We start from the raw sequence: 22,194 nt of genomic DNA, 5'->3' as shown, positions 1-22,194 counted from the left end.
AGGAGCAGGTCCACCATTGTGAGGTCCATGTAAGGTCCAGGAAAGGGGGAAGGTGGGTATAGAATATACAGAAAATGATGTTAGATGATGAAGAGGGGTGACATTAAAAAACAAACATAATTCAGCCAGAAAGACTCTTCTGTAGCCCCACATGAGAGGGAGGGGTGTGTGTCTTTCTGTTGTGTATTTGTATGCCATGCACTCTGAGGAATTGATCATCATTTTTCAGCATCTGCACAGTGTTTTTTGACATTAGACTGAATTTAAATGCTTGTACAATTTCAAAGCTAAGAGGAAAGTCAAAGAGATACACACAAATCCAGCACAATGTTCACAGAAGGTGGGCTTCAGGTACGTCATCTCCTGGAAGTTATGGATGAATCCTGGTCCCATCTTACACTGGAGCAGTGGGTTAGCTCGAAGGAAATATGCTATCATCTCATCCTTACTGATCAAACCATCTCTGTGAGAAAGAGAGGGGGAAATGATAATGAAGGAAGGAGGATGAGTGGAGAGAGAGAGATTTACAAATGTTCTAGTCAAGTCTAAACCAATGTGGTCAATGGCAATCAAAGTGCACCAGTATAGAGTGTTATGTCTGCTTCAGGTGTCCCCTGCTTTTCCTCCACTCATGATACATAAATCGTTTTTTGACACTTCATAGCAGTATCTGTGCAGTTGCTAGCAGTGGTGGAATATATAGTAACTAAGTACATTTACTCAAATATTGTAGTTAAGTAGGACTTTGAGGTAATTGTACTTTACTTGAGTACATCAATTTTATTTGACTTCTACTCCACTACTTATCAGAGACAAATATTACACTCACTGAGCACTTAATAAGGTATACCTGTGCAATCTGATGCAATCCAATACAACAGCTCTGTCATAAATTCTACTTTTACAAAGTTCATATATTTTCAGTTTTTGTTGACATTGTCAGAAAGGTGATAATTCTACTTTATGCTTATTATTGAGGTCAGGAGGGTGGTGACGTACTGGACTGCATTGTATTGAAAAGTGTTCCTAATATTTTGTCCACCCCATTAATATACATGAGGGGAAAATATAGAATACACTCACCATAAAGTGCTTGGTGAGTGTATACTTTTTACAAAACATTTTTATGACAGCTATAGTTACTTTGATTAGTTCGCTCTATCTTTACCAGCTACATCATTAAAATGCTGTTTAGATCATCAGTAATGACAGTACTACTGTACAAAATTATAATGTATAATATATCACTGATTGGGGCCATTCTGTCATATTACTACCTTTACCTAAGTCAAAGTAGAACAGTACAAGTATGGACAAGTGTGTTAGAGATGTTCGTTTGAGGATCTGATCTATTTAGCTGTTTCTGAGATGAAACAGAGTGATGGTGGTATGTGCACAGTGTCAACGTAAGCATGAGGACTGTGTATAAGAAGCCCAGTAATTTGTATTAAAAATGTCAAATTTATTTACTATTTATACTATTTTGTAGAATACTACTGTAGACTACTCACTGATCTTTGTCCAAAACACAGAAGGAGTCCAGGAAAGGAAAGTTAGCAGCGATGCTCTCAAAGTCTTCTTGAGAAATATAGCCATCATGGTCATGGTCATAATTCCTGAACACAGACTTTTCAAAACCAGATGAGAGAAAGATTACTCCAATAATATTCCACACACATCTCTACATCTGTCAAACTGAATAAGGATATTGTCTACTCACATCCACCACTTTCCTGATGTGTTTGTTGACCACAGAGGGGTCTGGTTTGGTGGTGACACCGGAGGCCCAGTCCAGTGGAGCCAGGGGCTTGTTGGGAGTTGTTGGAGAGGTAGGCTGTGAAGAAGGACGCATGCACAGGACTTAGATCTGTCACGCCACAAGGACACATTTCCAAGACTACAAATAGTTCTAAGTGGGCAAAAAATATTTTAGTTTTTTGAAAGAGGTATTATTGTACCATGCAAGTCCTTCATGAATTATAAGTCATCAATTATAAGGTACCATCTGACTTTTTTTGTTAAAATTGAGTTATTCACATGGCAATGTTATTATTATCAATAGTTATTAACATTTTGTAAAGGTTTATTTAGACTTTTAGTAACTAATGACCTTTCAATATGAAAAAAGAAATGGCTCTCTCTCTATCAAAATCAATTTCTAACATGGTTCTATAAGGTTCCACCTGCAAAGCACCAATCAGTGCTCTGAATGTACACAGGAGATCCAAGAATCAAGTTTCACCTCCTAAAGTGTTACCTCACTGATCTGTGATTGAGGTTAAAGAAGCTGAAAATATCGTAAAATGTTGCTCAGTCTTCATCTCAAAATGTATTATTTTATTAAACTAGTTATGTTTAACTGATACAAGCAGCAACTAAGCTGAGAGTCATTTAATATGTTGTTTGAACTTGGTGAAAAGCGGATTCTCACCATTAGCTCCCTTGCTAGAAATGTTAATTACACAGCTTGTGCTACTTTTTGTTGGCAAGAATTAAATTTATTATTATTTAATAAGTTACTGTGACCACTTTAGAGATGACAGCAATGAAGACTAATATTTTAATATGTACAAATCTAAGACAAATTCAGATTTCTAGCTAATAATTGCTGAACAGTTTAGTGATCTGATGCTAACTCCACCGTGCTCATAACTGAGCTTGTGTCTGTTTCAGACTGGTGTACTAGTGACTACACTAAGAGTGATAGCCACATTGATGGACACAACAAATTAGTGGAGAATTAGAAGGTTCTATCTGAAATCCACCTGATCTAGAAAACCCCATTTAAAATTGCGCTACCTGGTTTTGGGTACCTTTTATTTTGACCAATTAAACAGAATTTTACTGTATATCAGTTTTGCTCTCCAGGATGAGAAAACTTTGAACCTCAAAACCACTCAGATCACAGATAGAACCTTATAATTCAGAGGTCACAATATATCCATTTTGGTGAAATTGGACATACTTGATGTGGACAAACCTACCCACAACAAACAAACCATTTCTGTTGAAACTTACCAATGATTTGGGGTTGCGTGGTTCCCTTAGCAATGACAGCTCATAAATTTCATCTTCTGTGTAATAAAGGTCTAAAGAAAGCTGAAAATACAAGGACTTGGGTTATAATTGGTTAAAAAATCACTGAACAAGAAGCTACACTCATGTACAGCTGTGTTTCAGCACTGATTTTTGTGACAAAGATTTCGATTCTGCTGACCACTTCAGGATCAATTTCTATCCTGCTGTTTATCAGCAAGATTCTGGAGAAACGGGTTTCCCAGATGTCCCAGTCTGATTCTGAAAATTGTATAATACAACGCACTCAACTCACAATCAAAATCAAAAAGTCAGGTGCTGAATCCTTGAAGTACCGAAATTGATTAAACAAGAGGATTAGGACAGCACACCTAGTCAACTGATTTTAATTTTGAATTGCTACATGGACGTTTCGGGCCGGACGCCCTTCCTCAGCGTGTATGATGGCAATCAATACAAGCCACGCCAGGTTAGTTATAGCCATCCACAACTGACACAACAGGTTCATCCAGAGGGAGCTACACTTATGAGTCATCATAATAAATAAAATAAATTAAATTAAATAAAAATAAAAATGACTTATGTTGTTAAAATTAAAATCAGTTGACTAAGTGTGCTGTCCTAATCCTTTTCTTTAACCAGTCTGATTCTGAGCAATGCTTAGTTCTGAAACCTAGTTCTGTAACTGTGTAAATGACCATTATCTGTGACTATTCTTGTACCTCTGGAGCTAAGTATTATTGTAGTCTTGATTCGATCCATCATACAAGGACTTTTTCTATCTTAGTAAAGACCTTCTCATCACAGAATGAAACAATCCTGATGAAGTACCTCAAGGTTCAATCCAGGGTCCATTACTTTTTGGTTTGATCATCCACTATTATAGAATGACCCCCAACTCTGTATAGTAGTTACTGCTGTGGATCTTTACTCATGCCACTGCCTTCAAAACTGTCATTCTGTAATTAATGAATGGATGACTCAAAATTTCCTCCAACTCTGTTTATTAGTGCAAGAGAGCAAAGAGGAAAACTGTTACAATTAACTACACTATCTCAGCACATTACAATGCCAGCAAGAAATATGGGGGTTATAATTGTCACTGATTCAATTTCCCAGCCAAATAAAACAGCATTCTATTTTTTAAATACATTTGAAAGATCAGTTCTCTAGGAGTCATCCTAGGAGTAAAAAAGTTCTTTGCTGGCTGTGAGCCATAAGACACATTTATCAAGAGACTTGCTCCCATTTACAGTGTAAAGTACAGTAATGCAACTCTCAAGTGATCACATGATTTACCACATGTTGGAATAACCCATCAGAGATATCTGATCTGCCATATTGTACATTCTTTACATTCTTACATCCTTACAGTTTATTCAATGGTATGTCACTCTGCAAAAAAATATACTGTAAATTTAATTTAATATAAGTTAATTTTATTTGTGTTTAATCTTTAAATCTCTGGGTATAATTCACATGAAAAATTAATAACAATCTAGTATATTTATGATTTATGAAACAATAAAGAGGGAGGAAATAATAGGATTTTGGTACGTTACAGAAATCATATAACAAGGAGAATTACACCACATTGACAAGTGCAGACAATTAAGATGCTTGGAAAGTGATTGCAAATCAAATCAATGTCAGGATTATTCTTTTGTTTGTTTGTACCCCTGATAAATATATATTTAAAAAAAAAAAAGAAAAAGTGGTGTAACATTCTATCAAATGTTCAAATCAAATGCAAATAATAGACTAAAACCACTCTATTCTTAATGGTACTGCTTGAGCTAATGTATTATACATCATGATCAATGATATATAGTACAATCATTTTTATACAATCATTTTATCATTTTTTATCTTTAATTTCAAGTCCAAAATTTTACTTCTAGCAGTTTGACAAATACTGCCCCGCATCTTCTTTCTCCATCAGGTACAAAGTAACTTGTGACTGCAAGTATTCTTACTGCAATGCCTTCATCTCAGGTGTCCGGACTGTCTGTAAATCTATTACAACATGAGCCTCACATTTACACGGGAAAGCACCTCTGAAATCCAAGATGTTATGTGCGGAATGGTTTTCCCTCACCGTTAGCAGGTAGATGAGGTCCATGTTGGGCTCCACTTGGGCCACTGCGCTCTGCAATGACACCAGCTCATTGAAGGTCATGTAGAGCTGCTGCATCTTCACCAGGTTAACCTTATTACTGTCATCAACCCAGTCAGGAAAGACCACATGTACTGCAATGAGGTCCTTGAGGTGCACGCCCAGGATGGGGATTTTAAAACCCTGGCACTCATTGAAGGCCTTGCGGTAGCAGGAGTAGTTGTTGTTGGAAGAGACCAGCTCCGTCATCTCGCTCCAGATCTGAGGCGGGGAGTGGTGAACGTTTGGGTGTGAGTATAATAATCAAATTACAAACTGGAAACTTCTGGATTTTTCAACCTGAACTCTATTTGCCCATCTTTTTGTGACATCAATTTTTGAAAGTGGTCGAGTATTGAGTGAGAGCACTGCAGCTGGCAGCCGTAAAACAGGCAGCAATGTAATCCAATGGGGCAATAGCGAAAGCGTAGCTTAGTGTTATGTAAAATTTTTAAAAGTCATGGCTGAATATTTAGATGATTTCAACAACAACTTAACTCTTGCAAGATTTCAGAACAAGATTTCTCCTTGATCGAGACTTGGTTAGACACAACAACAAGCAAAAAGTAAAGAAAAATGTTTATTTCTCTGTATGGTCCTTTCCATAATGTTGTCAGACACTTATGATAACAACCTGAACCTGTCAGTGGCAAAAACAAGCACTTATAGTGGACGTACAGTGATGGTGCACTATTGCCCCATCGGATTACATCACAGCCCGTTTCAAGACTGCCAGCTTCAGCGCCCTCACTCAATATTGGACCAATTTTAACAATTGCTGTCTCCATTAGTCACTTAGACACAAAAAGATGGGAAAATAGGGTCCATGTTGAAAAATACTGACATTTCCCTTTAACTACAGATGCTGCTCTCTGTGGAAGGAAATACCAGTTCTGATAGCTTTCAGCTGAGTCCCGAATGGGACTAAAAGGATACATTTTGGATTATGTATCACTTTAACAGATAAATGAGTCTCAAAATTGACACTAAAATATCTGTAAATACCTGAAATTAGCCAGAGACCATACTAGTGGGAGCCTTGTGTCAAAGTTTTGTAGAAGGATTGTATTGACTTCACTTTTATGCTGACTTCAATACAGTAAACTGGAGCCAATGTCTGATGGTCAACAGTAGAACTGCAACTAAAGGCATTCTGTTGGTAACTTCAACTTGTAGCTGCCTGTCTTTACTACTTAGCTGTTAAGTTTGTGGCTTCATTGGTAAACACGCCTTCACATTCCTTTTATCCAATTTTGTTATTCAAGTTATTACATTTTTAAGTCAAAGAAAACATTGTCTACCTGGAAGGAAAATGGCAAAACATGGCAAAGCCTGGTTAGCCTACTAACACATTACCACTGAACCTCCTATAACCATATATTACTAAGTCCTGTATATAGTGTTATACTGATTTGTATGTTCATATGTAGGAATGCATGTGTACTGAATTTTATGTATATACATAAAAGTGCATTAGTAAGTGACTTACCCTCACGACCTCTGCAGCTAGATAAGAGTGAGTCTCCTTCAGTCGAGAAATGGAGCTGTGGCTCAGCCCCCCCACCACTGCCATCAGAGTGTTGAAGTTCTGCAGCTGCAGAAGTTTCTGATGAGAGACAGAGAGTTACATGTTTAAACTCTCACTTTTGATCTTGTCAAGCTGATCTCATCAAACACATTCTGTCTTGTCTTGGTGCTGTTCTATTGCAAAAGATCCCAATTAGGTGATAATGAAACCTGAATGCCCCCTTCACTTTCTGATCTGATGCTCCTATCAGCAGGACCAAAACTGTTACCCATCACTGTTGAAAAATAATGATGTTTATGATGTGACAATGCAAAGGTTAAGGTTTGGTTAGGTTTAGGGACAAATCAGTTAAAACACTGTTGACTTGTGGTTGAATACGGGAAACAACTGTGTGAAAGTCTGTTTTGTTGACCTATCCATCCACCCTGACCTCCTCCCTAGGTGGACTTTGTCTCTCTATAATAATGTCATCTGATTTCCTCCTTTGCTCCAGTCATAATTACCACAGCTACTAGAGGGTGCTGTCACTTGAACGTACACATATGTTGCTTTAGGGCAATCAACTGACCCTGTCATTTTTTTGGAAGGACAGTCTCCACTGCACAGTGAGATTTCGTGGAATAGTGCCCCTCCACTCAAAAATGTGTTTGTCTTCTTGTTCCTTCAGCTGCATATTTGAGTTAATGCATTCATCTACTGATGGGGGAACATTTCAACCATATCAGACACAAATTATTATTCAAGAGTATTTTTATATGTTAAACCATGCCTGGAGGGTGTTTTTAAATATCAAAGGAAAGCTGTGATGCATGTTATATTTTCTTAATGCAGGAATGTGTAATTGCCAAGCATGCTTTTGGACTACTGTTCATGTTTCTGATTATAACACAAGAGAAACGATATCTATTAAGGCTATTATACAGTACAATACATAGAGAGTTTATGTAGGGGGCAGGTATAGATAACAGGATCTTGGGAGCAACAGACAAATGATAATTTCTTTTTTAACAAATCAAACAGTCTTAAAAACTAACTCAGTATTATTACATGTAATACACACACTTGATAGCAGTGTGTTAAATGCATTCATCCTCAAGCCTGTGTGCAGACAGTCTGCTGTCTCACAGGAGACAAGATCACTGAGAGCTTGTCATTAGGACACTGATCCAATCCTTTCAATACTGATGGAGGATAAATGGAGAAACTCTTAGGTGCTCTGATAAGATGGAGATGCAACACAATTGCCGATAACATATATACACCTTCCATGAATATTAATGAGACAGCTTTAGTGGTTGATAGATAACTCAAGTGCATCTTTTGTTTATAAATGGATGCAACATTGACAATGTTGGCTCCATGGAAGACTTTTTTAAAATAAAAAGTAGAGATGGCTGTTACTAATGTTAGAAACTATCAACAAGATGAGTAAATTCAGACATTATTGTGACAAGAATCATCTTGAAAAAAATGTCTTTATCACTAAACAGATATAACAGATATAAGGGAGCACATTTCTACCACAGACACAGCAGCACCGGAGAACCAGGCTACACATCTAGCTCTAGATACTCTGGCCATGATTTACTACACTAACATTGGCTATTTGATCAACCAAAGTGAGACTAGGTCGGAAAAAGTAAGTAAATAAATACAAGTGATCAACAGTGTGAAGGATTTTATGTTTCTTTCACAAGTATTAACATTCAAAAGAAAGCAGAGGACGTATGAAAACATGAATTGATGAATAGGAAGAGACTCTGAGCTACATTTGAAGTCATTTCCAGTCAAATGTCTTAAACTTTTAACCACCAACCTGCTTTTGTTTATGGTGTTTTTGTTGTATTTGTCCAACAAAGCTGTAATATCCAGTTCACTGTTGTTAGGTTTCATCAAATCAATGACAATCAAGACTAATAGTAGGAAAGATTATCATGATAATACCCTTTATTGTAATATTTTTACCCACAATAAACATAGCATGAACATTTACCATTTCCATTATACCATCAAGGTTTGAGTATTTCATTTTTGGCCTTTGTTTGGATGGTGGTTTAAATTATGAATAAATAGTGATGGCCCTTTAGAACATGCAAAAAACATGCACAAACACAGCTAAGAGAGTTTTGTCCAGGGGAGGAGACAAGAGTTTACTCTTGTATTTGTCCAGATAAACACAGTCATGTGCAGTCAGTGTGTATTTCAGTCAGGAGGACTCTGTTCTTGGCTGGTGAGGGAGTTTGGTATGGGATGTTGAAACCAAGAGCATGTGAGACTTATATGCTGGTCTCGTCAGCAGGGGGCTTGCATAATGCTGAATGTATTTAAAGAAGCAGCCTTTTCACCACTCAGGGATTTTTGTTTTTGAAAGCAAATTGTTTTATTGGCATATAAAATTGCCCCCCACCCCAATTTTTTGAGTCACCAGCCGCCACTGTCGCATATATATGTTAAATTGTATGTTAGCCATGTCATTTCCAAATCCCCCACTGTGCCTCCTCTCTCTTACCTGAGCCACATGGATGTATTTGGTGATGACCTCTGCTCTGGTCTGAGGTGTTAGCTTGCTGAGCACCATGAGCTGGACCCACTGCGAGACTCCATTGAACAAAGCAATCGACCGCTCCAGAGTCGGGTTCTCCACCAGGCAGCCGTGGATCACATAGCTGTGGTAATCAGTGAACTGGGGACAACATGGAAGTACAGATGAGACACTCAGATCACAATTTTCTTATCTTTAGGAGCCTAAAGGTCTAAAAATGAGGGTGGTACAGGAAAAGGAATGGGACTGATCCTGCACCAGTGTTGTGCTAATTTCAGGGCTCATTTGAAGCCTGTTAGATTATAAAACGTTTCATAAGCAAAGTGGATATTTTGATCTTACAATGGTGCTTGAGGAACACTGGAGAGATGTCCAGAATGGACATGAATAATCCTCTGGGAAGATTGAATGTAATGAATGAATGAATTTTTGCCTGTTTGATTTGGATATTCTGTGTGTCTAACAGGAAATTTGGCCTGATGGTGGCACTAGAGGGAGATCAAGGGTTCACGCACGTCACATGGACATTAAGACACTGAAGGGTATTTGAAATTTATCTTTAGAAGACAAACTCTGGCCATGTGTGGAAAATTATTATTATGTGAATTAAAGCAGCAGTTTTCCACATCACTACATTACATGTTCAAGGACACATGTTCTTATCGCAGCTCCAATAACACCCTGAAAATACACCTTGATCTCTATGCTGCCATTATTACCAATCAACCACCTGGAAAGTGAACAGGGAAGTTCACCCAGAGGCCAACAAGCTTCACATCAAAGCTCAACAGCAGATGTACAGCTTCCCAAGAGGCTTTCAGGAACATTTTCAGCAGTGCTGAACACAGTGTCACCAGTTCACAGAGTAGATTATGAAATTTCAGGAAAAAGACATCATATCTAACCTAGCATGAAATAATTCACCATGCTTTTTTCATTAGCAAATTAATTTTATTGACCTCAACAACTGACTAATAAGTGACTCAAACACTGCTTCTAATGAAACTAGTTCAATACTTGCATGAAACTAACACATTGGCCCTGTTTACACCTGGCATTAACATCCATCGCAGGTGATCTGATCACAAGTGGACGGCTGTAAGTACGTCTCTTTACACCTAGTATTAACATGTGTCTCCACATGTGTCATGAGTGACCAGATCTCACTTCCCCACTCTTGTGCGACTGTGCATTTTAATGCTTATAAAATCAGCTTTTCAATTGTAAGAGGAAAAATTTAATTCTTCTTTCAAAACTTACATAGTCTTGCTTTAAATGGTTGTTTTCTTAATTAGACTTTATTGAAATAACTATGTATTTTGAATTGCTCAAATTATTTAAATTAAAGCACAGATACATTATTTCATTGGGTAATAATGATGGAAATAAATATCTTAAATAATTAAATACACTGGCTGTGCCACGACTGGTCCACTGAAAATCTGTATATTAATGCTATCAGTCTTGGAAGACTTGAACTACTTATTTTATATATGTGTCAAGTCCCCCCCCCCCCCCCCCCCCAGCTGATGGAAACGTAACACATTTTTATTTTGTGAGAAATATTCTTTAAAAATAAAATGTATTTGATTGTTGGATAGAAGCACAGCTGTTATAAGTGGTTGAGTAATTTAAAGGCCTGACCAGAGGCAGAGAAACAGAGGTAAGAGCTGTCTGTAGACATACCGATATCCTCCGGATGGACTTGAACTCCAGAAAGGTGAGATGCTCAGCCAGCTCCATGGGCTCCAGGTGGTCAAACAGCAATGAGGCTTTGCCTTTCTTTGCCTGTTTCTTCCGCTGGGTTAATTTACGCATCCAGTCATACGATGGGCTACAAGGAGAACAATTTTGAAAGTCAGTACTCAGAAACTGGTGGAATGTGTGGGTGTCTATTCCTGTACTGTCCCTGTACTATCCTGATTTTATTCCTTCAGTGATGACATTTTTGGAAAGGGGGTCATTTTAGCCATCACTTGTTCCATCAAGGTGCTGGATCCAGATTAAAGATTAAAAATTGGATTAGTTTACCATTAATGGTACAGTTAACAGACTGCTGGGTTTGTTGTTCATCCAGGACCTACCTTGTCCTCAAGTGTATGAGAAAGTTCCTTGTGATGATGCTTATTTGCCTTTCATAAGAAGTGGTTATATTTCCCTGTCAGGACACAGTGAGAAAGTGCCTGTTACAATCCTGAGAGACACAGACACATTGGGTTCGTTTATCCTGGAGTCAGTTTTCCCTTTTTTAGAGGAGTCTGATACTGGAGATTCAGCACTAGTTCTGGGTATGGGATTGTCTATCTTGTCTGCTCCAGTGCACAGGCTGCATCTCTTTTCAGATCTGGTGAAGGGGGAGGTGTTCATCGCAGTGTGCCTGGCGTTGCCGGTGGGAAGAGTCCATCTCATTTTGGGGAATGGGCTAGCTGGTGGACGTGTGTGGCCGGATGTTCTGCCATCTCCAGTTGTTACCCCAGTTCCTGTGATTAACAGTGAACCAGATGAGAGGAGCTGCTCGAGACTGTGATCCCAGTCACAGAGGTGAAGGACAAGGCACATGGCTATTTCCTTGACAATGGTGTGCTGGTGAGGAAGTGGGTGCCTTGTAGTGAGGTTGGTGTGGGAAAACTAATTTTCCAAATTGTAGTACCAGCCAGACTTTGTAACTTGGTTTTGCAGTTGGCTCATGACCAGTCAGGGCATCTGGGGGTCAGGAAGACATATGACCATATTTTATGGAACTTCTTTTGGCCTCGGCTAAAAAAGGAAGTGTCCGAATACGTCCGAACTTGCCACACATGTCAAATGACTGGCAAGCCAAACCAGGTTATTAAGCCTGCCCCACTGACCCAATACCTGCCACTGGTGAACCATTTGAGCACAAAATCATTGACTGTGTTGGACTCCTGCCTCCTCCTAGGTCAGAAGCAAAGTATTTTTTGACCGTCATGTGTCAGGCCACCAGATATCCAGCTGCGAATCCCCTGCGGTCAATAACAACCAGGTCTGTGGTTAAAGCAATTTTTTTCCATCTTAAGCATCCCAAAGTGATCAAGGTTCTAACTTTTCCTCCCATATGTTTGTGCAGTTGTTGAAAAAACTTTGGGTAAAGCACTCTCAGTCGTCAGCCTAACATGCATTAAGTCAGGAGCATTTTCATCAGACAATTGAATCATTGCTGTGCACATTTTGCACAGAGTTTGGCAAGGATTGGGAGGAAGAATTGTTGTGTCTAATGTTGGCAGCCAGGGAGGTAACCCAGGAGAGCACCGGTTTTAGACCCAATGACTTGGTGTTACTTACTTACTTACTTACTTACTTACTTACTTACTTACTGATTTGTTAAAGGCAAATCTTAAATATGTGTGGTCTCCTGTTTGTCAGCAGGCTTTCCAGAACTTCAAGGCCCTTTTGTACTGGGTGCCCTCTGTGTGGAGAAGCTGTTCAAGCTGCAGGTGGATGCCAGTCACATACGGCAGGTGCAGTATTGATGGCAGTCTGACAATCATGAGGTGGATAGGCCTGTAAATTTCTTTTCGAAGATATTTAACACCAGCTTGACTACTCTGTGAGCAAAAAGGGGACTTTGGCTTTAGTCTGGGCTTTGTGTCATTTTGATGTGTATATGAGTTCAGGAGTGCCAGCTGTTGTCTTTACTGACCACAACGCAATAACATTTTTGAACCCTCTGAAATGCCCTGATTAAAGATTAATTAGGTGGTATCTGATGTTACAGTCTCATTGTTTGGACAAACACCACATTAAGGGGTCAGATAATCTGGTAGCGGACGTGTTGTCACCTGTGATGTAATGCAGCCTGTGTTGTGTTAATCTCTCCTCTTCATTATGCAGTGTACAAGCGGGATGCTGGTGCTGAAGTTGAGGGAGAGTGTTGCCTGCAGGTTGTATATTTTGTTTTGAGAATTTGTTTAAAGTTCTTTGTGGTCATTCCTCTTGGCATGTGACGACACCGCCTCTTTCGGCTGTTGGGCTGGCTGCCTGTCTTTGTCTTTGTGTTTTGTGTTGCAGATGCCCAGCAGGTGTGGTCAGGTCATTGTTTGTTGTTGGGAACACCTGGGCCTGGTGTTCCTAGTAGTATAAGAGTGCACCCCACTGGTTCCATGATGAGAAGTGGGGTGCTCCCCATCTTTGTCTTTGCTTTTCCTTTTATCATACAACACTCTACTCACTATTTTATCACTCACACACACATGCCAACACTACTAACATACTGACTGCCACACCTAATAGCAATTTGACATTTTTAGTTGTTTCCAATAAATTAATGGTGTCTTACTTAAATTTTTTGTGTCACCTCCAGTTTTTTGTCAAGGTTCTTGAGCCGGTTATGATAGCCCAGTAACTACAAATTTCTGACACTTTTAATTGCAAATATCATTCTTGCCATCAAAATGTAATACGGTCTTTTTTATTCCTTGCATTCTATTGTGTGTTATGCTAGTAGCAGTTATAGCCTGAAGCTGTAGCTTCGAGCAGAGATGAGGAGTGGGCCCCAACCAACCCTGAATCAAGTGGCATCAATTGAGGCAATTTATCAGAGTTCACACAGCTCCCTCTGCTTCTGTAAAGAGACTTTGACGTGTAAAATCAGCTTAAGGTTTCTACAAGTGTATCTGCATGCTCTAGGCGTCTTACATGGTGGAGATGTCGATGAGTTTGAAATGCTCCTCACAGCCGAGCTGAGCAGCCACGTCTCTGAACTCCTCTGTTATCCTGATGAGACCCAAGTCCAGGTTGAACTCCGCAGGGAATGTCACTATCCAGTACCTGAATACACACACTGACATTTACTATTTGGTAGCAATTTGACACTCAAACTATTGTGATATGATAAACATGTGCATGTAATTTTAGCTCCCAAATTCTTTCAACTGAACCAGACAACGACCTTGGTGACCTTGTGTCTTGTGTCCATTTATTGTGCAGGATTTCCCTACAGCTTGTTTCACATTAACAACATTGTGGTGTCCCCACCCACTGGTGCAGGGTTGAATAAACCTTGCTCCAGAGCTGTGTTGTCCTTAAAACACAAGGTCACAGGTGTAACATAAGGTTAAAACAAAATCAATTCAATGTTCATTATCAAATTTAACAAGTCACAAGCAATGAGCATTCTTGCTTTAAATGGTTGCTTTCTTAATTAGACTTTAATAAAATGAGCTATGTAGTTAAATAAATAAAGCACAGATATATTATTTCATTGGGTAATAATGACAGAAAGACATATCTTAAATAATTGAATACACTGATTGTGCATTAATGGTTCAAACCCAAATAGATGCCTTTAACAACCTTCAAACCTCATTGTGTTTTCACTAACAACATCATTATTGTTTTACATACATCAATTAGTACCTTGGAATATTATCTCATCCTGCACATGTTGTTTTGGATATTCCACTAAAGAACAACTGAAAATCTGTATATTTAGTTATATATTTGTAATTTCTATTTAGTTATGGTTATGTAACTAAATATATAGTTATAATTTACTAAAATTTAGTTATGAATATATTTAGTTATAGTTACTTTATATTTAGAGCACATTATGAGGATGGAAGCAATGGGCTGTGATTCTCAAGTGTGAAACATTAAATCTGTATTAACTGAAACTGTGTGAAACTGTGAGCTTGGGGTTAATAACTGCAGTAAATAAAGTGTGACATGAGTTGAATGGACGTTACATTAGCCCTGGGGTTTTTTGTAGTCTTGGGTTTAGATTTGCCCACAGCTGAGAAATGGATGAATGTGTATGTGGCATCTTACCTCATTAAATAACAAATCTTCAGCCTGGTTCTCTGGCAGTTGTCACCTTTGCAGTCACGGTACGTGGGGTAAGGTTAAGGACTTTTTTCAAGAGTTGAAAAACTAACACACTCCAATATATGATAAATCATTTTCATTCTCTATTCACTCCCTGACTGAGAAAAAACAGTATGTTAAGGAAATAATTTACAATACTTGACTGCTTAATTTGCTGTTGTCTGTGACTGACAAACAGGAAGCTCTCCTCTCCACATCATGCAGAATCGTTTCAGCTGACAGTGCCGCTGCTACTGTATGGACTAAAAGCTTATGAGCACCCTGACTGTCTGCTTCTTTCTTTGCATTTCCTCAGCAGTGGCTGTTATTAATCTAATATTAATATATTACTAATATGATATTGACAACAGTTCTCAACGCACATAACAGACTGATGTGAAACATCCTCATGCAGAGAGAAAGTGATATTCAAAAACTTCCCAGCCAAAATTTTTCATATTGTGTCCAACAATTTTTGTGACTTTCTAAAAACAGACAATCACTTCCTGTACAACTCAGTGCGACATCCAGAATGTTTTTGAGGATTTGTATGACCACTCTCTATGGTGGCAGGCAGAACAGGATAAACACTTACACCTTTAGACGTTTTGTATGATCTAGTTTGTTTGAGGCATATTGGGGCTTTTGCATTCACTAGTACAGGCAGTTTAGTACATTTTTGCTATTTTTTCTCCTCCAACCTCACCTCCAACTGATCTGTCCTTTTTTTAATGTTGCTTACAAGGTGTGGAGAGCAGTAGATGATCCATTATTCTTTCTTATATAATAATGGCAGAACTGACAATAAAATAAGTCTCAACTTGATTTGTTGTTTCTTCAACTGCATCTCCAACTTTATGCCATACTCAATTTATATTAACATATCACAAGATCAGCTTTAAATAAAATCCATAACAGGCTTCTTATGAAAAGTACACCTGGAAAGCATATGCTTTGGAACCTGTAGGACAGGTCCTGCTCAGAAGACTGTAGGGCCACTGTGAAAGACTGTAAGACATCCCCCTTCCAAGTGTACTCAAATCAATGCACTGACTTCAAGCCCTGAATGGCTTTGCACCACAATATGTGTTATATATGTTTTAAATGCTATGATTCAAGCAGACCTCTCAGCATCTGGCACTGGTATTCTTGCTGTATAGAGTTTCAATTCAAAGATAGCACAAAAGATAAAGACCCTTCTTACAATTCACTGAGGAAGTCTTAAAATCACACTTGAGTGTAAACACACATACAGTATTGTGCTGTGATGTGTGACACCTGAGGTAAAGAACAGTAATAACAATAACAGAAATGACTTGTCATGTGTTTCCAGGAGGTAAAGACAAAGAAAGCCTCCTACAGCTGTCTGATGTCTGGCAGCATAACACCCCACTTACTGATCAGCTACAAGTACACTGATCCAGGAGAGGATCAATACTGTAATTTCACATCAACATACAGAGGAAGAGCAAGAGGAAAGGTGAGGAAAGACTTAAGCAGAACATTAATGGCTATGCTAGCATCACTGAAAGGGATTGATTGGAATTCCAATAGCAAAAGAAAAGATTTAGGTTGGATATCCTGTAAGGAGAGGGGCAATTTATCTCAGGCATCACTTTACAATGTGTTGAATTAAAAGTACATACGTATCCTCAGTCAGCTAAAATACCAAAGCCAGCAGTATTTCATCATATTGTTAAAACACTGTGTTGTTGGGTATTAGCCTGCAGGGTTTCTGCCAGATGGGATATATTATTAGTAGTTTTCCCGCTAGTTCTGAGGATGTAACGTACCAGCGATGCATCAAAAGCAGGCTGCGAGGAAGGAGGCTGGCCTGCAGCTCCCCATTGTCATCTATGAAGAAAAAATGTCACCATATTTAAAACATGTTTAACAGGCATTAGTACATTTTCATGAGATATGTACAAATGCAGAAGTTGCCCTAACATTTTTTCCTTTCAGTTTAAATTAATCATTTAATAAAATTACCACACATTAGTTGCCACACAGTGAACCTGGGGCTTTTGGGGCCCCTGAGTGTCTATGCCTGCTTTGTCCAATAGATAATCCAGCCTTGGTTGCAATTCACTCACATGTGTCACTCACCAAATGCATGAATGCATTCATTTAAGAGAGCATCAAGAGATGCTGCCTTTCCCAGTGTGGATGATCCCATGGTGCCAAGCTGGAGGAAGGACAGAGGTCAACACTTCCTGCTCACTGCTCTGGACCAATCAGGGTTTTCCTGGGAGCAAGAGAGTGTCAGTCATCAGTAAGAGAACATAGAAATATAACAAGTAGCCAACTGTATCTATGAGAATAAATACATATGGCTAGTTTTATGATCATGTGAAGTCAAATTTGTCCATGTGTAATCAGTCATTAATCAAATAGCTTTAAGCAGACACTTGCTCATCGGCATTTATCAAAAATCTTTGTCCCTAACCCTATATACAAGGGAGGCACTCAGTCTACATCAATGTCAACAAAAGCAGAAAAATGACAAGGTGGGGCACTTATGCAAGTACCTACTGAATTCTGTCTCCACCAACAACATATGAAAAAAAACACAACTACAGGTATTGTATGTGAAACTTGTGCAATTGTACCAAATTGTGTGCTAATTCATTGAGTAAAGGTTGAGCTATATAAAAGCATAAGTGAAAATTTTGTCCAAGTCATTAGAATATATCCAAACGATAAATTCAATCCATCATATAAATGTTGAACTCTCTCTCTCTGACCCATGATTGTCTACCTCAAGTTTAAGATTCATCCTCTGGAAACTATGATGTCTGTACAAAATTTTATAGCAATTCATTTGTTAGTTGTCGACATATTTCAGTCTGGACTAAAGTGGTGGACCAACTGACTGACAAACAGATTGACATTGCCGGCCCTACAGCCATGCTGCTAGCATGCCTAAAAATAAGAATTATTTAGCTTACAACAACACTTTAAGCTAACGTGGGATGCTAACAACTCTGGTGTACCACCTTGCCATCAGTTAGGTAACATTTCTCCACAACATGTGCAAGAAAACAAGTCCGCCTCTTACACAAAGTTAATTTCTGGAGCTGGAGCTCATTCCCCATTCTTTGGAAACAGCTGTCATGCCTGAATCCTCTGTAAATAGTGTAATTGTATTCTATTCAATATCAAACTTTTAAAAATCAAACCACATCCTATGGAAGAAACAGCGATTTTGTTATCATTCCGTCCTCCCTCTGTAGAACTGCTTTTACTTCTTCAACCATATTTTCTTAGCCTTCAAATGTGCAGTTGTTTTAGTGCAAAAGAAAGTGCTTACAATAATTTAGTGAGCATGTGTTCATTGCCTAAATTAATAGCTGCAATGGTTAACACGCAGGAGGTTGCTTGCAGTGCACGTGACAATTCAAATTACTTCCACACCTGAACCATGTCAGGGAACATACTCTATATGCGTCGTTTATAACATCTGTTCCTTGCAGAGACAGCGTCTCCCTGTTGGATGTGACCTTTCTATTCATACTGATGATGTTTCTATCTACAACAAGGACATTTCTACCAATGACAATGACATTTTCATCCAAATATGATGATGTTTATACCTGCAGGTTGGGATATTGTATACTTGGTCATGATATTTCCACCCCTGACGATGCTTCACTCCAACAATGTCAGCAATGTTTGTAACCACATTAATGAATAAACTGTTACAGCATCTTTTGCTCACAAATATGACAGAGAATGTATTTGTGCACAATTTTCCTGCTACTCTCAAAAGGTATCAATATTGGGAAAGTCATGTGTGCTGTTTCTGCCTTCCCTTGTCAATACTGCATGTCTAAGGAAAACCCCCCCATCTTATTTTTGAGGACTGACAGTTGATAATCATTCATCCAAGCAGTGGAGGCTGGTCCATAGAGGCAGAGGAGGTTGATCCTCCTCTATTTTTTGAGAGGCAAAAGGGAGATCAAAATATAAAAAAAGAATATTTGGTTGACATAAACCATTACCAAATCTCAGTATTATTTATAAAATATTTTTTTCTCTCTTCTTTGGAGAAAAATCCATTATTGAAATTCTGTTTAAAACGCTTCAACAGTGACACCTGCAGGGCAAGAGGAGAAAGAGCAGTCTGTGTGAAGTGGTGGTGGGGGGCAGTGGGGGGGAGTGGGGGACGGAGGAGGACGGTGCCTGCTGTCCTCCGCAGGGCGGGATCTCCTACACTGATTTAATGTACTTCATTTTTTTCATGCTAATCTGTGATTGGCCAAGACATGTAAAATGACGTCCTCTCTAACCAATCAACAACCAGAACGTAATATTGACATCGCGTTGGTCCAATGATAGTTTCCAGATTTCATCTTCAACTCTCCACGTAAGGCAGTGGCAGCGGTAGATAACGAGCTGTAGATAGCTCCTCGCGTTAGCCAACAGTTAGTTTGTTGTAGCAGCCTGAAGGACTCTTTATACAATTATAGAAGGACTGTTAAGGATTGTTGTTAAGCTAACGGGAGAATGGATTTGGACAGGACGCCACCATGGAGGCTGGAGAGAGAAGCAACCGGAGAAACAACCAGGAAAGTTAGCTTGTTTGTCATTGTTGCTAATGATATCAGACTGGTCAACCAGCAGCCACAAAGTTCTGTTAACTAACAAACAAGATGACCAACAGCCACAAATGGACGTTATGACATGGATACTTCATCTTCATGAAGGAAAGAAGAAGACGTCAGATAACGTGAGTCAGATACAGCTTCTCTCTCTGTGTGTCTGTGGTCGCTAATTTCTTCTCTGATGGTTAAATGTCTCTGAGGCTTTTTTGTGAATTTATCTCCTTAACAAGAATGCAGCGGAGATCATATAATGTGCTGTAGGTAACTTAGTTTGCTTGTTGAAGTTACAGTGAGCTGTCTGGACTCACTCATTCATTTGGAATTGACCCCGTTTTTAATTAAGTGGTTGTTCAGTCACCTGTTGATGTTGTGTGATTAGTGAATGAGTGTGCAGGAGGTCTGGCTGCTTGCTTGTGACAATTTCTTCAGTTCGTTATATTGAGTAATAAGCCTAGAGTAACTAGAATAACAAGTGATATGCATGTGAACTGCAGATTAATTGCAAAATTAAATGTCTCATTTAAGACAAAGTAAACAAACTGCTGTAAGTACAAGTCATGGGCAGACAGCGTGTCTGCAGCTGAGCAGCCAATTAGCTACGTAGCTGCTAACTGACGTTAGCGGTGGGTGTTTGTTTTGTGGCTCGTTCAACAAGCTGCAGGACAAGACGTGTGTTCAAGTTATCATCAAGTTTTGATGATGTGGACATAGGCTGTTTCATTCACTACCGTGTTTAAAAGAGGAAGGTATCAGGCCTCATATTGCAATTTGATTTAACAATAATTGAGCATTGAATATTTTAAGATTTTATTTAAACATTGGACATCTTAAATGTTGTTTTCATTTAAAACCATGGGCAACAGTTCCTTGCTGTAAGTGTGTTACAGAATAATCTTTTTTTTTTTTCGCTGATCCTAAAAATGATCCAATCCGTGACTCAAATCCGTGATACGATCCGAACCGTGAGTTTTGTGATCCGTTGCACCCCTAGTGTTAACATGTCAGCTTTGTAAACTATATTTTGTATGTCGTTCACATAGATAAGAGTGTGTAAGTCATGTATTTGATACATGCATTAATACTTTCTGATGTGAACCTACACTTTTAGATCTGTGAATGTTTTTAGTATTCAGTCTTTCTAGTGTTCAGCACTGATCTGTTCCTGTTTCAGATTATAAGCTTTGTGGTACTTTATATATTTCTGTACACTAAGAAAATACATAGGAAACACATGTAAATCATGTGATATGTCGCCTGTTTTTGATGAGAACATAAATCTGTTGTCACAATAGAACAATACTATAAATTTGAATTTCACTTTGTTGGTAAAATGACACATCTGAACCACTCCACAGCTAAAATGAAGACTTCTTTGTTTAGAAACAATATGTATATGCTGAATGTCTTTAAATAAGCAGCCTTTTCACCACTCAGGGGTTTTTGTTTTTGAAAGCAAATTGTTTTATTGGCATATAAAATTGCCCCCCACCCCTCCGATTTCATCAGGTGGGGGACAATGATATAGTTTGATGCGGTTTGTTGTAAGTGTCCTCCCCAATCTTTTGAGTCACCAGCCGCCACTGCATCCAACACTATAATCAAACAAATCAATCAATGAGAATAGAAGACTAGACCATCAACAGTATCCCACCAATAACCAGCTTCACTGGAGGAGGTGATGGAAGTGAGTTTGGTCTTTGATCTTCTGACCTCTAATGAAGTGAGGCCACCTGTAACAATTAAATTCCTCTCCAGTTTACCATATACAGCTGCATAACATTTACTGTAACACCTCTTTTTTAATCTAAGATCTAGAATTCACAATAAGAAATGCAAGTATTACCAAAATAAAATGTTGCATAACAGCTTCAAGACAGGGTGAAACAGCAGGGGAATGAGACACTTGGCTACTCCTTATGTCTAGTTGTCAAGTATTATTTACTGCAGTTAAGTCATATTTGGTGAGGAAAGGCTGTTGACTGCTAATGTCTTTTGAAAGAAGTTAGCTGTCGACATCTGCTCCTATTCTGTTTATTAAATATCTTAATGAAAAGGGGGGAAATAAATATCTACATATATTTTTTAAGATGTTAATTATGTTATTTTATTGTTGGACCAAGCCTCAGCTCTTTCAGCTGGAATGCACATGCTCAGTTTATTATTCTGATAAAAAAGTGAAAGAGCTACACTTCATTGTTTCTCACACTTTGATGAGCTAATGTGACTAGAATCTGGATCTGGTTGAGGTCCATCTCTTTTGCTTTTTCTGCATCTTGTTAAATATGTATATGGATGATGCACTGCACTAAAACTGTGTCTCTGATAGGCCTTTTTCACAGCAGACATTTTGACTTGTCATAGCAGGAAAATCACAGGTGCAACTTATAATGTTAACAATCGGTTCCATTCAAGTGTACAAGGAAGCCATACTGGTGAACTATCACAAGGGTCACGGAGCACCCCGGTAGCTCAATGGTTACTGTGCATGCTACATAACAGCAACATC

General features: G+C 38.7%; 1 protein-coding gene across 3 annotated transcripts in view; it reads right to left on the bottom strand.

Annotated features, from left to right (window-relative positions):
• The window catches only part of rasgrp3 (RAS guanyl releasing protein 3 (calcium and DAG-regulated)), a 56,713-nt gene that overhangs the window by 8,116 nt on the left and 26,403 nt on the right, over positions 1–22,194 (bottom strand). For all 3 annotated transcript variants that reach the window (XM_044372814.1, XM_044372812.1, XM_044372813.1), the window contains exons 2-13: positions 17,191–17,329; positions 16,836–16,938; positions 15,049–15,111; positions 13,918–14,049; positions 10,948–11,095; positions 9,229–9,402; positions 6,681–6,797; positions 5,135–5,413; positions 3,019–3,099; positions 1,721–1,834; positions 1,512–1,627; positions 316–463 (exon numbers count right to left, since the gene is read on the bottom strand). In XM_044372814.1, the coding sequence (XP_044228749.1) occupies positions 316–463; positions 1,512–1,627; positions 1,721–1,834; positions 3,019–3,099; positions 5,135–5,413; positions 6,681–6,797; positions 9,229–9,402; positions 10,948–11,095; positions 13,918–14,049; positions 15,049–15,111; positions 16,836–16,938; positions 17,191–17,260 (1,545 nt within the window). In that variant the 5' untranslated portion in view covers positions 17,261–17,329. The remainder of the gene's footprint in view (positions 1–315; positions 464–1,511; positions 1,628–1,720; positions 1,835–3,018; positions 3,100–5,134; positions 5,414–6,680; positions 6,798–9,228; positions 9,403–10,947; positions 11,096–13,917; positions 14,050–15,048; positions 15,112–16,835; positions 16,939–17,190; positions 17,330–22,194) is intronic.

Source organism: Thunnus albacares, chromosome 14 (genome assembly GCF_914725855.1).
Source record: "Thunnus albacares chromosome 14, fThuAlb1.1, whole genome shotgun sequence".
Lineage (NCBI taxonomy): Eukaryota > Metazoa > Chordata > Actinopteri > Scombriformes > Scombridae > Thunnus > Thunnus albacares.
This window is presented reverse-complemented; position numbering and strand designations above follow the sequence as displayed.